This window comes from Mirounga angustirostris, unplaced genomic scaffold, assembly GCF_029215605.1.
Source record: "Mirounga angustirostris isolate CCGP_5_RB_7025 unplaced genomic scaffold, mMirAng1.0.hap1 SCAF_2, whole genome shotgun sequence".
NCBI classification, from domain to species: domain Eukaryota; kingdom Metazoa; phylum Chordata; class Mammalia; order Carnivora; family Phocidae; genus Mirounga; species Mirounga angustirostris.
In genome coordinates this window covers 86,864,663-86,879,876 of record NW_026991710.1, presented here as the reverse complement: position 1 = coordinate 86,879,876, position 15,214 = coordinate 86,864,663, and the positions used below count along the sequence as shown (strand labels likewise).

Genomic DNA, 15,214 nt, shown 5'->3' with positions numbered 1-15,214 from the left:
GGGATTTATTAGAGCTCTAGAATGTTGGATGTTGCCACTGATGAGATTTAAACTGATTTGGTGGATGGTGATGGCATTCATAGAAAGCAGCAACAGACTTAGCAAGGAGAAATGGTGATCTCTAAAGATAAAATTTTATATTGATTAATGCTATTTAGTTACACTATATATGAGGAAACTGTGGGCTTAATTCTATATTCTCTTTTGGCTATTGATATACTAAAGGTATAGCCTTTACTTTGGACTCTATAACACTAATTATAATTAGTTAACATAGCAACCAAACAAGCCAATAAAGTGGTCTGATGAAATCCTGGTGTGCTTTGTATATAGAGGTATGAAGTCATTAAGTGTGGTACCCAGCAAAAATGCTGCACTCTTTTAGGGTTTAGAAAAATATGAGATTGTTTCTGTGTTAAATTTTGAGCTGCTAGATATTTTAAAGCAATTATTAAATCCTTTTGTGAAGTAAACAATCTTTCTAGACTATGAACCTATTTACCTATTTAATATACCATATTATTTTTAGAAGGATATTTTTCTATCTGCTTGATTAATGTATGGTGCATCTACTTGCAATATTTGTTATATAGACTGACTTATAAATACAGGAAGGTGTTCATATCTTAGAAACCTAGAAGATGATGCATGTCATCCTTATCTGTTAATACTGTTCTAACAATCCAACTCTTTTGTCACAGACATTTTAAAGTACTTGTTCTGACCTATTTGTACATTGGATTACCACATTTTGTTTAATGTGAAAATTTATTTTTGTAATAAGCACACATTTGAATGCTTTTTGGTAATGCCTACCAAATGGAATGTTGAGCTGAATGCTATGTTTTTGGGGAGAGGAACAGCGTACTGTAAGACGGGGTAAGGTCACCAGTTGCCAGTGGAAAATCATGTTTACTAGAATATATCACAGAGTGCAATCAGTGTAGTAAACACTTGATTCAAATACCTGACTAGGTGACTGCTATAATAACTGTTTTTATAGCTACTGTTGTTCCATAGTAGAGGTTTCATTGTAATTACTGAGGATTTCTTTAATCGTGTCCTTTATCTTTTAATTCTTTCAAGTATGTCATCAAAAATCCTAATAGTAAAAATGTTTTATGAACACTGAAAGGTTAAAAAGTTACTGTTTATGAGTACCATTGCCACTTTTGCCAAAACCGATCTGAAAATTGTGATGGACATTGGTACGCTATAAAGATGTATATATGATTGGAGCTAATTACCACATAAATATTTTGGCTTCTATTGCCTAACTAGATTCTGAACTAATTACTATGAAGCTGAAACCTTTTAAGGTCTTAGTTTCTGGAATAGCAGAGTGTCTGGCTGTTGGGTAGTGTACTCACTACAGAACCTCTTTAGTATTGAGTATTGTTTAACCCATATCTATATTCATGCTGACAAACAGTGGCTTTTTTAAATACAAAAGGCAAATGCAAAGGATCCAGATTTTTTTCTAGAATATGAGGAAAGCAGTGAAGTGACACCCGTAATCCTAAAATATGTCTTGTTGCCTGCTCATCTCTAATACTGCCTTATATTAAGAACCTATACATACTTGTCTTCCACTGCAGTACAATGAAATAAAACTAAAGTTCTTGGAGCATGGAGAAAGTGCTTATCGCAGATGTGTATTCTCTATCATTTTACTCTCCTTGCCATATTTTGCCCATGACTAATCAGAGTCACCTTTGAGAGTTAGAGTCACTATATGTCAGAAACTGCCTTCTATCTCACTTTTATTCTGTCCAATTAACACAAAATATACAGAAATCTGTTCTTCACTCGGTTTTCAGATCCTAATATTTTATTATGATTATGGAGGACTCAAAAGGTAAAAACAGTATTCAGTTATCTACCTTTACAGTATAATCTGGTAGCCTCTCACATGTTTAAGAAATTGTATAAGGGAGTTCTGCTTCATCATATGATGTCTGTTTCACATGAGAATTTCTAATGTAGATAGAGGAACTTAATTACCAAGGAAGCGAGATCCTTAAATCAAAATTGTCTTCATTGTTCAACCATGTTCATGGTAAATGTATTAATATATAACTAGGCCAATCTCATTCTCTTATATTTGCCAGTAATGTAATTAAGGATAGATATTTAGAGGTTTGACCACCCTACGAGCATTCATGCTTACCTAATCTTATTTGCACTAGAAGTTTTATGACAAGCAAGTTCTTGGATGAGTGCTTTTAAATGTTTTCCAGGACTTTTTGATTGAACTAAACTAAGAATAGGGGAAGTGTGGTTTAAAGTTTTATTTCTGTTGTGCCTTATCTTTCAAAATGTTAAGATAGCCTAAAAAGGGTTTGGAATAGTTTTTGCATTTTGGATTATAATTTTCTTCTTCCAAAAAAGTCTCTGCTGCCATCATATTTTGTCAAGCATTTAAACATTTAATATAGATTTTTTTTTAAAATCAAACTATAAAGCACAACCAACAGAAAATTCTAGGATAGTAACAAGTTTATGACTTACGTCTGTGACTAAAAAGCAATTTGGACTGAAATCTTTAAAAGCACATAAGAAATTGGTGATACCGAGTCCACAAAATCATCTAGATGCTCCTTTATAATTTAGATACAGATTTTAGATATTGGGTATTTGGGTACAAATGAGTACTTTTTAAAGCCAAATATTTATAGACTTTATCTTGTAAAATAAAGATTATTTTTAGAGTCACCAATTTTCTAATATGTAACCGAACAAATTTTGTATAACAGACACTCAAATGTAACTTACATTATAAAGCTTAACACAGCCTAAGCATTGTCTTTTATCTTTTATTTCTGATTTTCAAGGGAGAGAATCTAATTGGCTCAGTCTGCATCAGATATCCACCTTCACCCTTCCCTTCCTTACTATCCTATCAGTCATGATTGTGGATGGAAGGATCATCTGATACAAACATGACAATCTAGGCTCACCCTTTTTTGGGAGCAGTAGTTGAGGCTCTCTAAAACAAGAAAGTGGGAGGTGGGCAAACAACCTAAATATTTCTAGGATAGATTTGTATTGTTTTTGCTACTGTAAAAGCACTGGAAAGAAAAAAATGTTCACAGTTGGTAAGGGCTGTTTGATAAACACAGAAACTCTGGCAACTGATTCAGCCTGGCAGATGTAGAATCATTTGCTGAGAATATTTGAGTTGTTAGGTTCTTAGTTTGTGGTATTCAAATTTTTCATTTTAAGGTATGTCCTAACTGAAGATAAAAGTACTATCAGAATATTTGAGTTGTTAGATTCTTTAGTTTGTGGTATCCAAATTTTTCATTTTAAGGTATGTCCTAACTGAAAATAAAAGTACTATCAGAGTAATTATATGCTGAGAACAAAGCCCTGACTGTTCATGAAAACTGCAGTTGAGAATATTGAATAATTATAAATGTTTGAGAAACTAGTGCTGATGAAATCCAGGGGTGATCTGCCCATGATCATAAATTCTTTGTCCATTCTAGAAGACTCTAATTAAACAATGTACACTGGGATGCTAATGTTTACTTTACCTCTCTTTTTATTTTTCAAAACTTTTTGTAGTTCTTTCCTTCATTATTAATGCCAAATGTTTTTCTTTGAAGAAAAAATGATGAAGCAGCAACTAGAAAATTTCAAATATAAGATATGTGGTCAATCTTCACCATCATTCTTGAGAGTAGGAGCCTCAATTTCTCCTCTCACCATTAATGAGAGAGAAAGAGACAGGCAGAGAAACAGAAGGAGAGAAGTAAAATTCTAAAGATGAAACTACAAACTGGGGCAATTGAGAAACTGTCATGTCAATAAATAATTATAATTTTTCCCCTTCTACAGTGATGACTAATGAGTTTTGGGAGGGGGGAATATTAGTTGCTTGTGGCATAACCGTTTAAAACTCTATGACTCTTCCATTTTTTAAAAAACATCTAGGGGAAATGCCTCTATTGAACACATAAATATCCCTTCCATGGTCATCAATCAGTGATTGTTAAGGGAGGGAAGACAGATTGCCTGGACTTCTTATAAACTAGTCTTCACATTCACTCTACTTCTAGCCTTTCTTCATATTGTTGCCAAAGTACAAATGTGATTTGTTACTTCTCTGCTTAAAATACTTTCTGATTTTTATTGTTCTAGGATAAAGACTAATACTATCAACATGACCTACAAGGCCTTGCTTTGTCTGGCCTCTGCATTCATTTCCAAGCTCATCTTATCTCATGCTATACTTTGCTCTCTAAATTCTGCTGACACTGGCCTTCCTTTATTTCTCCTTATGGGCCATGTGCCTCCCCTCTATAAGCCTAACATTCTGCCTGAAATGTTTATCCATCCCACCTCCATTCCATCCCTTTGCCTAATTAAGTTTTATTAATTCTTCCAATTTTAACTCAGCTATCACTTGCTTTCTCAGTGAAAACCTTCCCTGTCCTCCCCAAGTTGATATATCCTATCAGAATATCCTATCCATCTCTTTCAGAACAGTTTTCACAGTTATTTTATGTTTATTTGAAGAGTTATTTGATTAATAACAACATTTAAGAATATCTTCCTCAAGACATGTGGGTGGGTCAGTTGGTTAAGTGCCTTCGGCTCAGGTCATGATCTTAAGGTCCTGGGATCGAGCCCCACATCAGGCTCCCTGCTCAGCAGGGAGCCTACTTCTCCCTCTCCCTCTGCCTCTCCCCGCTACTTGTGTGCATGCTCAACCTCTCTTTCTCTGTCTCTCTCAATCTCTCTAAAATAAAGAAATAAAAATCTTAAAAAAAAAAACCATCTTCCTCTATAGACTCTATATGAAGAATTATCTTTTTAATTGTACTTTTAAATTATTTGGGGGGGGTGTATATTTTTTCTTTTCTTTTTTTTTAAGATATATGGGCCTTTATTTTTAAAATTTCTGTGGCAAATTTGGAGAGTCCAGGAAGCACAATGTGTTAAACATCATAACATTTATTGGCAGGAACAGATATTACTGACAGATAATAAATAATAACATTAAATGGGATCTCACATTTCAAACGAATTTAAATACCTTGAGAATAGTTAGAAGACTAAGTTCATAATTATTATTTAATCTACCTTTCTGGTTTCATCATCTACCACATCTTGAAATATACTATGCCTTAGTTGGGGGCATATATTTTTTTTTACTTTAAGATCATATGATATTACTAAATATTTTGAACTAATATATGCTTTTAATTCCAAAATTAAAATACTCAGACCATATGAACTCTTCTAAAGTGCATATATAATAACACATTACCCCCTTAGAGAGCATGAAATTGGAAAGAATGGAAATGTCAGCTAAGTTCACTTGAGAAATAGCCAAGAACAAAAGGGTTTCCAATCAATGCTAATGACCTAACAACTCTAAAGAGAGTCCTCCTTAGCAGTCACTTGCCCAAAGTAGATAGGTTTTGTAGTATCAAGTGAGATCTGAGAACTTCTGATTGACTATATTACTTTTAGAGCTGTAAATAATCATGGTTATAATAATGAACTGAAAGCAATGAATATTGTGCAACCCATGGGATTGTCATTGATTTGCTGCATCCTCATCACTTTTGCAATACTTCATTTAATCAGAAAAATCTTTTTTTTTTTTTTAAAAAAAGACTTATTTGTTTGACAGAGAGAGAGAGCACAAGCAGGGGGAGGGAAAGGGAGAAGCAGGCTTTCCCCTTGAGTGGGGAGCCCAATGCAGGGCTCGATCCCAGGACCCAGAGATCATGACCTGAAGTCAGATGCTTAACCAACTGAGCCACCCAGGCGCCCCTCAGGAAAGTCTTCTTTAAATTTTCCACTCATCTTCTTCCTTTATTTTTTCCATTCCGTTTTCATATTTAACTTTTTTTTTTCCTTACCGGTACCTTACTTCATTTAGATAAAATACTCACGTGAGCATTCAAGATGTTAAGAACCATCAGGGAAAAAAAAAAACAAAAACCAGAAGTAAAACTAATGAATCACTGAAATAGTAATTAGTAAAAGCTTATTGTGCACATACCAAAAAAGAATCTACAAATCAGGAGCACTCAAACAAAAACATGGAATGAGGCTCAAGGGTATATTGTTATAAAGCAGCTTATACAATGTGGAGGCAGTGACTGTTTATTTTTCAGTTTATTTATATTTTTTATTTTCTGAAAATTTTAGAATTTTCTTAAATGAAAGGGAATTGGTTAGGGGTTACCTCATTTCAATTTGGGGCAACAATTTAAGTTTTGTTCATGATTTTCAGAGGCATAAGAAGTGACCAAGGTTAAGTTAGCTTCACTTGTCTTGCAAAATAAGCCAAACTAAACTTTGCTTGTATGACTAAACTAGTTTTCCCTGCTCAGGGAATTTTTAAATCTGGTTTCTGTTTGTATTTGATTTTAATGTACTATCTTCTTTGAATCAATTCCCTCTGTGAGTTTCCCTCACACACTCAAGTCTACACACAAATAATTTTTTCCTTAATCTTTCCTTCTCAGTTTTATTCGGGGTCATATTTCAGGAAGCATCAACATTCCATTTAGTGCTGCCTTCACTACTGAAGGGGAGCTTACCCAGGGCCCTTTCACTGCTGTGCTCCAGAGCTTCAAAGGGAAGGTCATTGTCATCGTGGGGCATGTGGCAAAGCACACAGCAGAGGTAAGTGTACTTAGAAACGTCATATGCACATAATGATGTGTTATCTACCTGTCTTATCATAATGGTTTGTCTAAGAGTATATTTCTTCAGGAGTTGGTCACAAATCAAATGAGCTTTGAAGTTCTGACTATATTCTTACACTGAAGAGTTTGTTCACCTTTTCCCAGTAAAAGAATTAACGCTTTTTCCTTGGTGTGCAACATCAAGATCAGTAGTAAACTTAGAAAGATCCAAATGATAACCTAAGGTGTTTTCTTGTTTTTGTCTTTGAACTTATTTCTGAAATTGCATAGAAGTAGCTTCAATATCTTCATGGGAGAAGCACACTGGGGCTTAATTGGGGGCTCTGAAAGCTGATCATGATAGAATTTATTGGATCTGGGGATTTTGTTTACTATAGGCTCAAAGCTTTTTGATGATAGAGAATTCAGGAAAGGATATCAACTTTCAGATACAAGGAGTATATGAAAAAATTAAATGTCTTCCCTCTTCCCTATGTTCTTAGCAAACTGAAAATAAAACAAAGAGTAGCTTATAGAGATCAAAAATATCACTTATTTTTTATAAAAGACAAGTTGGAGAATATAGTTTAAGATGAGAGCCAAGGGTATGTGCTCTGGTAAGCGCTGTGAATTGTGCAAGACTGTTGAATCTCAGATCTGTACCTCTGAAACAAATAATGCAATATATGTTAAGAAAAAAAGAAGAAGAAGATAGCAGGAGGGGAAGAATGAAGGGGGGGAATCGGAGGGGGAGACGAACCATGAGAGACGATAGACTCTGAAAAACAAACTGAGGGTTCTAGAGGGGAGGGGGGTGGGAGGATGGGTTAGCCTGGTGATGGGTATTAAAGAGGGCACGTTCTGCATGGAGCACTGGGTGTTATGCACAAACAATGAATCATGGAACACTACATCAAAAACAAATGATGTAATGTATGGTGATTAACATAACAATAAAAAACTTAAAAAAAAAAAAGATGAGAACCAAATGGGCTTGCTCACAAATCCCCCAGGATTGGTGAACATATCCAGATGTAGGCAACATTGAACCAGGGCGGTCCCTTTTTCTAAAGGGAAGGAAGAATCTGCTCCTGGAAAAGTAGCAGAGGTAGTTTGCTGCCTGCAGGTAGCTTATTCCCAAAAGGAAGAAGGGCAAGGCAGAGCCTTCCCAAATTTACCAATCAAATGAATCAGTCCTCCACTACTCTGGGCAGAGTGAATAGAGGGACAAAAAGAAAGTTAGGAATATACTTAGAAAAATTATTTCTCAAAGAAATCAACAGTGGAGATAAAGTATTCCCCCTCTAATATGTATATTCTTTAATGTCTGTATATACTGAATAATCTAGAAATCTAGTCAGATGAGAACTTTAAAACTTTTGGTCATAGACCATTTTAAGCATCCAGTAATCCTTGTCTCAGAAGTACAGGGCTAATGGTAACAATGGTTTTTGACACTAAATGAAGGTCAGCCTTGATGAGGAAGCTTAACTGAACATACTAAAGAAGTATCTGAGTGGATATTAGTTATGTCATATCTCACTCACCCCCTCTTTTATATAATTATATCTGGCATCTAACAGGGAACAATTTAAATACACCTATTTCGGAGAAAGTCAGTATACAAAATGACAAACGTGCAATTTTAAGTAAAAGAGAACATTTTAGAACTAAAGTCATGGTGTCTAAATTGTTTTTATGTACGCTGTTAGACAATAATAATTACTATTCTTCTTTTACTACTACCATAATGCTGCTGCTACATTAATCTATATTGCCATAGCATTCCAATGAAAAATATCGATTTTCAATTATAATGCATATCAATACATTCCAGCCACAGAAATACTATTGAAAAGCACGTATTTCTGGGTTCCAAGTAATAGACAGCCTTAGGAAGAAATCCTTACAATGATAATAATCCCAGTTATTGACTGATCTTTGTAAGTAGCAAGTACTTTTCATACGTTATTTCATTCTTCTCAACATTCTTCTATGAGGGAGGCATTATTCTATGCATTTTACATATGAGAAAAACTTAGACTCAGAGTTTAATTTGCCTGTCTGAGAGCCAGAATTGAAACATGAGTCCATATGAACTCTACAGGCCATCCCCTTAACTCAGTGAGTTCTTAAGGCTTTTGAGTCTGAATGCTGCCATTGGTCCTGTTTTTTGTGTTTGTTTTTTCAGTAGGCTTATTCTGACTTTTTACTGATCCCAGTAGTTCTTCCCAGTGTATGAAACCAAGACCTGAAATAAACTTTTATGCTGTTCAGGCTAACAAGCTTAAGGCTCTATTTTTATAAAGCATTCACCATTTGGAAGATGGTTATCTAATAATAGACCCTGTGTGATTTAATCTTCTTAAATATGCCAAATGTTTTCAAGCATCCTACTCAATGTACTAATCTCTAGAATTGTGTTCTAATTTTACCATAAGGGTTAAAACAGATATATAAATGAATAGATAACTAATTTATTTCATTAAATAATCAATTATAAAGCATTTGTCATTTGTTATATGCAAAACACTATGAAATTCTATAGTCTGTCATAGTGCAAATAAATTTAAAAGTTCAAAATACGAAAGAAATCTGGAAGCATGAATATTCAGATGAAGTAACAATATATGATAATAAAAATAATAAATGAAGAGCCATCACATTATGAATAAATTAGCCAATGTCTTCCTTATCAGAAACCAGATACTATTTCATGAAAAATTCCTTCTTCTTCCAACTGCATGGTCATTAGTGCCTGTAGACAACAATGACTGAACATATTGTATGTTCAGCTATTCATGCTTAAATCCAACATCAGGAAATTATTTTTGAGAAACAAATGAAGTATTTGTATAGGGATGTATCTTAATAATTTTTCTCACCATGGGACTTAAAAGAACTTCAGATATTTATTTGCTTATGCTGTTCCATCATCTTTTTATCTGCTGTACAGATCTGTATGACTTTACTAATGCTTCTCCACCACCACCATGTAAGTTGGAAGCATCTCAATTCAAAATCTGTTTACTGGAATTCTATGTATCTGCGGTTGTGGATAGCTTCCATTTGCTCTGCCTTTCATTCTAGATCCATTCTCCACACTTCACTCTGCTTTCTGCCTTAGGAGGCTGGCTTCCATGTTCTCTGGCTTCTAGTTGTTGAGCTAATGGGGAGTTCTGACAAGTTATGGGAGGGAAAGAGTCAAGGATATTTATCCCCGTGTATTCTTCCCTCAAAAATTATCTCAGGTTTGCTGTATTCCTCTACTGAAGGTTAACACTTATCTCCAGGAAACATTCTCTAACTACTCTCTTTTTCCAGCCCCTAATCCCTTTGGCTCTAGGGATGAAATGCAAATGACCAATAAGCCCATGAAAACATAGTTGACATCATTAGTCTTCAGTGAAATGGAAATCAAAACCGCAATGAGATACTACTTCACACCCAACTGTTGGCCAGTATATGGAGAAATTAAAAAGAAATTCTGGCTCAAGGCTGGTAGGAACGTAAAATGATGCAACTTCTATAGAAATCAGTTTAACAGTTTGGCAGTTCCTTCAAAACATAAATGTAGTATTACATTATGACCAGCAATTCCATTGTTATGTAGATACCCAAAAGAACAGAAATAGAAAAGAATAGAATAGAATAGAAAACAAGAGCTCAAACAGATATATAACTTGTATGCCAGTGTTTATAGCCAAAAGGGGGAAACAACCCAAGTATCTATCAACAGATCAGTGAATAAACAGAATGTGGTATATATAATATTACTCAGCCTTAAAAAGGAATGAAGTTCTGATACATGCTACAACATGGATGAACTGTAAAAACATCATGTTAAGCTGGAATAAGCCAAACAGAAAAGGACAAATATTCTTTGATTCCACTTAAATGAACCATCTCGAATAGGCAAATTCATGGAGACAGAAAGTAAATTAGTGTTCTTAAGGGCTGAGAGAGGAGAGAAGGGGAGTTTTTCTTAATGGGTGCAGAGTTCTATTTGGGATGATAAGAAATTTTGGAAATAACTAGTGGTGACAGTGAATGTACCTAATGCCACTGAATTGTACACTTAAAAATGGTTAAAATAGCAATTTTTAAAAAGTTCTAGGGTTTGATATGTTCAGACTATCCTACTATCCATAGTTCATCTGAGCCCTACAGTTTCCGGTCAAACAGTAGTGGAGATTCTTTCGTAAGAACTCTTCTGATCAGGGCTCATCTTTTTTCCCTTGTAAGTATTAACACACACACACACACAAACACAGTAATTTCCAAGCAAGTAACAGGTTTTCTTCTAAGTTGAAATCAGTGCCCTGCAGCTGGCAGAGTCCTGTTTTGAAAAGATCAAGAGAGCCCGAGTTGAATGCTGTGAAAAGGAAGCAGAGGTGCCAATTCTAGTTATAGAACAGTGACAAATTATCTTTGCAAAAGTTTCTGGTTTTTATGTCAAACCCATATTTGGACTAGGGAATTTTTTACTTACAGAACAGTAGATGCTGATTGTAATTTTTCCAGTTTTACATCTCCTGTTAAGATCTAGTAAAAGAGCTAGACTGAAAACCCAACAAATAAAAATAGTAAGTAAAATAGACTATAGCTTAATAAAAAGGCTCTCATATTTCATTTAACAAGTAGCAAAATATCACTGAGCAACTACAAGAAAGAAAAGAAATGAGCCACTTACCTAGTGTGTGACAGTATTAAAATCACCCATTTGAGATTACAAATTAGGACCAGAGTGTCTCTTGTAATACAGATATGACGAATTTACTCTATAACGGCCAAGTGTATTGAATATATTATCTAAAATGACATAGGAGAAGGCAAAACAGATCTGAGAATTACAGCTTATTTGTGTACCTGACTAACTATAATTGGAAGATATATGATCCCATTTTACATATGTATTCATTAACTATTTCCTGTAATTACAACTGATTAGCAATTTATTGGTTTCTTTATAATTACCACTTCATAAGGCTCTTGTATTTGGCCTAGCTACCGCCTTAAATCCACCAGGAAGCCTTTAGAATCTGCCATTTCTTAGCTAGCTAAAGCATTGCTTTTCCCCGGAACAGGGCAAAAAAGGAGGACTACAAAGATCTTAGTTTAATTAGGATACCACATAGGGCTTCTCCGTACTAAGTCCTCCTGAATCTCACTTGTCAGGTAATCTTTAATTCACCTTATACTACAGGTTAAATAAAGCAGTGAGCTATTATATAATCAAGCACATTCAGATATTCTGAGAACAATGTCATGTCAGCATCAGGCAATGCCAGGGAGTCTCAAGCGAGTGAAGTGGAGTCCGGAGTCTCGGAACTGTGTTCTGGTGCTCCAGCGGTGGGTCCGATTTTGTGCCGATCCTTGCTGCTGTGTGACCAAACAAATACACACTGCATATGTTGGTAGGGTTAATGGGAGTAGGAAGTCCTCTCTAGGAAAACAAGGGTAAAGCAACTCAGGCTTCGTGTAACATTTGAAATGAAAAAGATGGCAAGGTCTCATTCTTGTCTCACTGCAGAGACAATCATCTTCCTAAAATTCACGTGAGAAACCGCGTCTTCGATTGCTAAACTGGAATTAGATTTCTTGGGCATTGAAGGGGAACATGCCAGCATGATCTGCACAGAAAGTACCATAAAAGATACCTCTTACAAAACTGGAATGTGCTGAATTAATCTCAGAGAGCTCATGTATAAATCTGTATATATTCAGATCAATAGGGGGAGGCAGAGATAACTCCACCATTCAAATTACAGATTAAATGAACCCAAAGAAGGAGCATTGTTACATCCTTGAGCAGATTACTCAGATTAAAGGAAATTTTGATTTTTAACATTAATCAGATATTACCTAAGGAGAAATGTATGGGTTGTTTTGATACAGCAACCATTACACTACCCCACTCCCAACCTAAGGTCAAAGTCTCATGTATCTCTGCTGAACAAAATACCATCATGCATACATCTCTTTCCCAGAGGTAATTATAATGTTTGCGGAGAATGTTAATAGCACAGTGGCACGTTTTAATGTGGTACTGGTTATTTTTTTTCTCCCCTGTGGGGAAAGAAGTTAGTGAGACCCAACTCTAGAGCTAGTAATGGCTGTCGGACTAGAAAATGACCAACAACATGGGCCAGAACAAAATGAAAGTTGGTGTTTCTCTACCTTTAATAAGTCCTTAAGAAAAACTGTAAATATCATATTACTGTGTTAGTCACTGAAATGCATAAGACTTTATAAATAATCACCCCATCCGGATTATATTTTGTGGCTATAAAACCACTAAAATTTCATCCCTGCCAGTGTACCACATTCAAAAGCTTATCTAAGAAAGAAATCAAAGGAATCTTTGCATTTCACTTTGTCTTGTCAACCCTTTGGAAAATATTAGGTACATCTTGTCTTTCCCTTAAAATGGTATACTCTTGGCATAAAATCAGTGCTTTTCTTTTGTTATCAAAAGAAATACTCATCTGAGAACATAAGAGCCAGTGGCAATAATAAGCCATGTGTGCTATTATTGCCATTATTTTCTCCTTTAAAACAAACAAACAAACAAACAAAAAAATAGAAAAGAGCCAAACATGTATTTCCGAATAACAGTTGATTCAGAAACTTAGATGAGAGATGATTTTTGTGGAGGTTCTATGACTGAACAGTGTGAGTGCCTGATACTTTCTACACACAGCATATAGGAATTAAATTTACAATATGGCATCCGTTATCAACTGCAGATAATCATATTCCTAACAGGAAAGCATGCCATTAGTTTTTTGTTTTGTTTTGTTTTTTTAAAGATTTTATTTATTTATTTGACAGAGAGAGAGACAGTGAGAGACGGAACACAAGGGGGAGTGGGAGAAGGAGAAGCAGGCTTCCCGCTGAGCAGGGAGCCCAGTGTGGGGCTCGATCCCAGGGCCCTGGGATCATGACCTGAGCCGAAGGCAGACGCTTAACGACTGAGCCACCCAGGTGCCCCCATTAGTTGTTTTTTTTTTTTAAATAAAATAGTAGTCCAATTGTGTTTATTCACCCTCCCCTGCAGGCCAGTGCTATTTGGTTTGGGGATGTTAGGTTGGAAATCAGTCTGTACTGCAGTGATGGGAGGCTTCCACACTCTCAGCCCATGGCAAGAGTGCTCAGAGGGGACCAGGTAACTCTGAAAACACTTTGAGCCAATTCAGCATGTGTTGTCCCCACAGTAAACTTCTCTGGCTCCAGATAATATCTACCTAGTCCTTCAGGTTAATATACTTTTACTTTTTTTTTTTTTTTTAAGAGTTTATTTATTTATTTAATTGCCAGAGAGAGAGAGACAGCGAGAGAGGGAACACAAGCAGGGTGACTGGGAGAGGGAGAAGCAGGCTTCCCGCAGAGCAGGGAGCCTGATGTGGGGCTCTATCCCAGGATCTGGGATCATGACCTGAGCTGAAGGCAGTCCCTTAACCAACTGAGCCACCCAGGCGCCCCAAGATTAATATAATACTTTTAAACCACTTTGTATGAGATCTCTTACCTGTCAGAAAATGTATTAGGCTTCTTTATAATTTTGCCTTAAGCATTTTGGTAAAGAATGGGAAGTGAATCTCTTTTATCAGTTCCAAATATGCAAGGAATTCTTTCTTGGTCTTGTTAGACCCATAAGCACTGGCTATGGTTAAACTTGGCTTTCTTCCTGGCTTATTCTTTGCCTTCTTGTCAGCAAATGTTTTGGTCTGTGGGTTTATATCAGATTATAAGGAAACATTTTAGATATTAATGTGGCTTGAACACACTAGACATAATATGAGGCTTACAAGTAACAGTGAAACATTCTGTACAGCTGTGCATTTGTTAAATCATGGAGGATAACTCACTTTAAAAGACCACCCAGCTACAACCTGCCGAGTCCCTGTTCTCATAGCTTTTCAAAGGTTTTGTGAAGTAAAAAGCACTGTGGGAGTTGTAGTAAAGAGAGACTTAAAACACCTAACCAGACTTTGTTTTATAAACATCTCTACTGGATGTATTATGTGTACAAGCAGTTTTTATAAAAAGACGGAGGGAACTCATTTCCAATTTTCAGGAAAAACTGCAAAGTCATCATCTGAATCTTGTGATCTCTGGCACCTATATTCATGACAAGATGAAAGTTATCTTGCCTCAGCATGTGTTATTCTACATATCCACCCTACTCTCCACAGCCCACCATTTAATTAATTACTCCTTACCACAGGAATGTTCGTGGCTGAATAACAAACTAACCATAGTTGCCCTCCCGCTTGACCTACAGAGGTTGGAACTTGGCTATGATCCATCATAGCCCTATCTGTTTTGAATCTGAGTTTTTACTGTATACATTCTTTTCAGAGCATAGTATACTGTGTGTAATATGGCCAGTGGTGGAGATACAATATGGGTTTACTGTTTTTGGTTGTCTAGTATAAACATAAGTTGATAAGTGATTGTTGCTGAAATTCTGGTCCCAAATATCACAGATTAAAGGAAAATGTACCACAGGGCTCATTAGAGCTCCTGATACATGATGGTATTAGAAGATGGAATTT

General features: G+C 35.7%; 1 protein-coding gene across 4 annotated transcripts in view; it reads left to right on the top strand.

Moving 5' to 3' along the window:
- Nucleotides 1–15,214, top strand: part of TBCK (TBC1 domain containing kinase) — a 227,915-nt gene that overhangs the window by 199,384 nt on the left and 13,317 nt on the right. For all 4 annotated transcript variants that reach the window (XM_064584933.1, XM_064584936.1, XM_064584934.1 and 1 more), the window contains one exon: nucleotides 6,492–6,651. In XM_064584933.1, coding sequence (XP_064441003.1) covers nucleotides 6,492–6,651 — 160 coding nt within the window. The remainder of the gene's footprint in view (nucleotides 1–6,491; nucleotides 6,652–15,214) is intronic.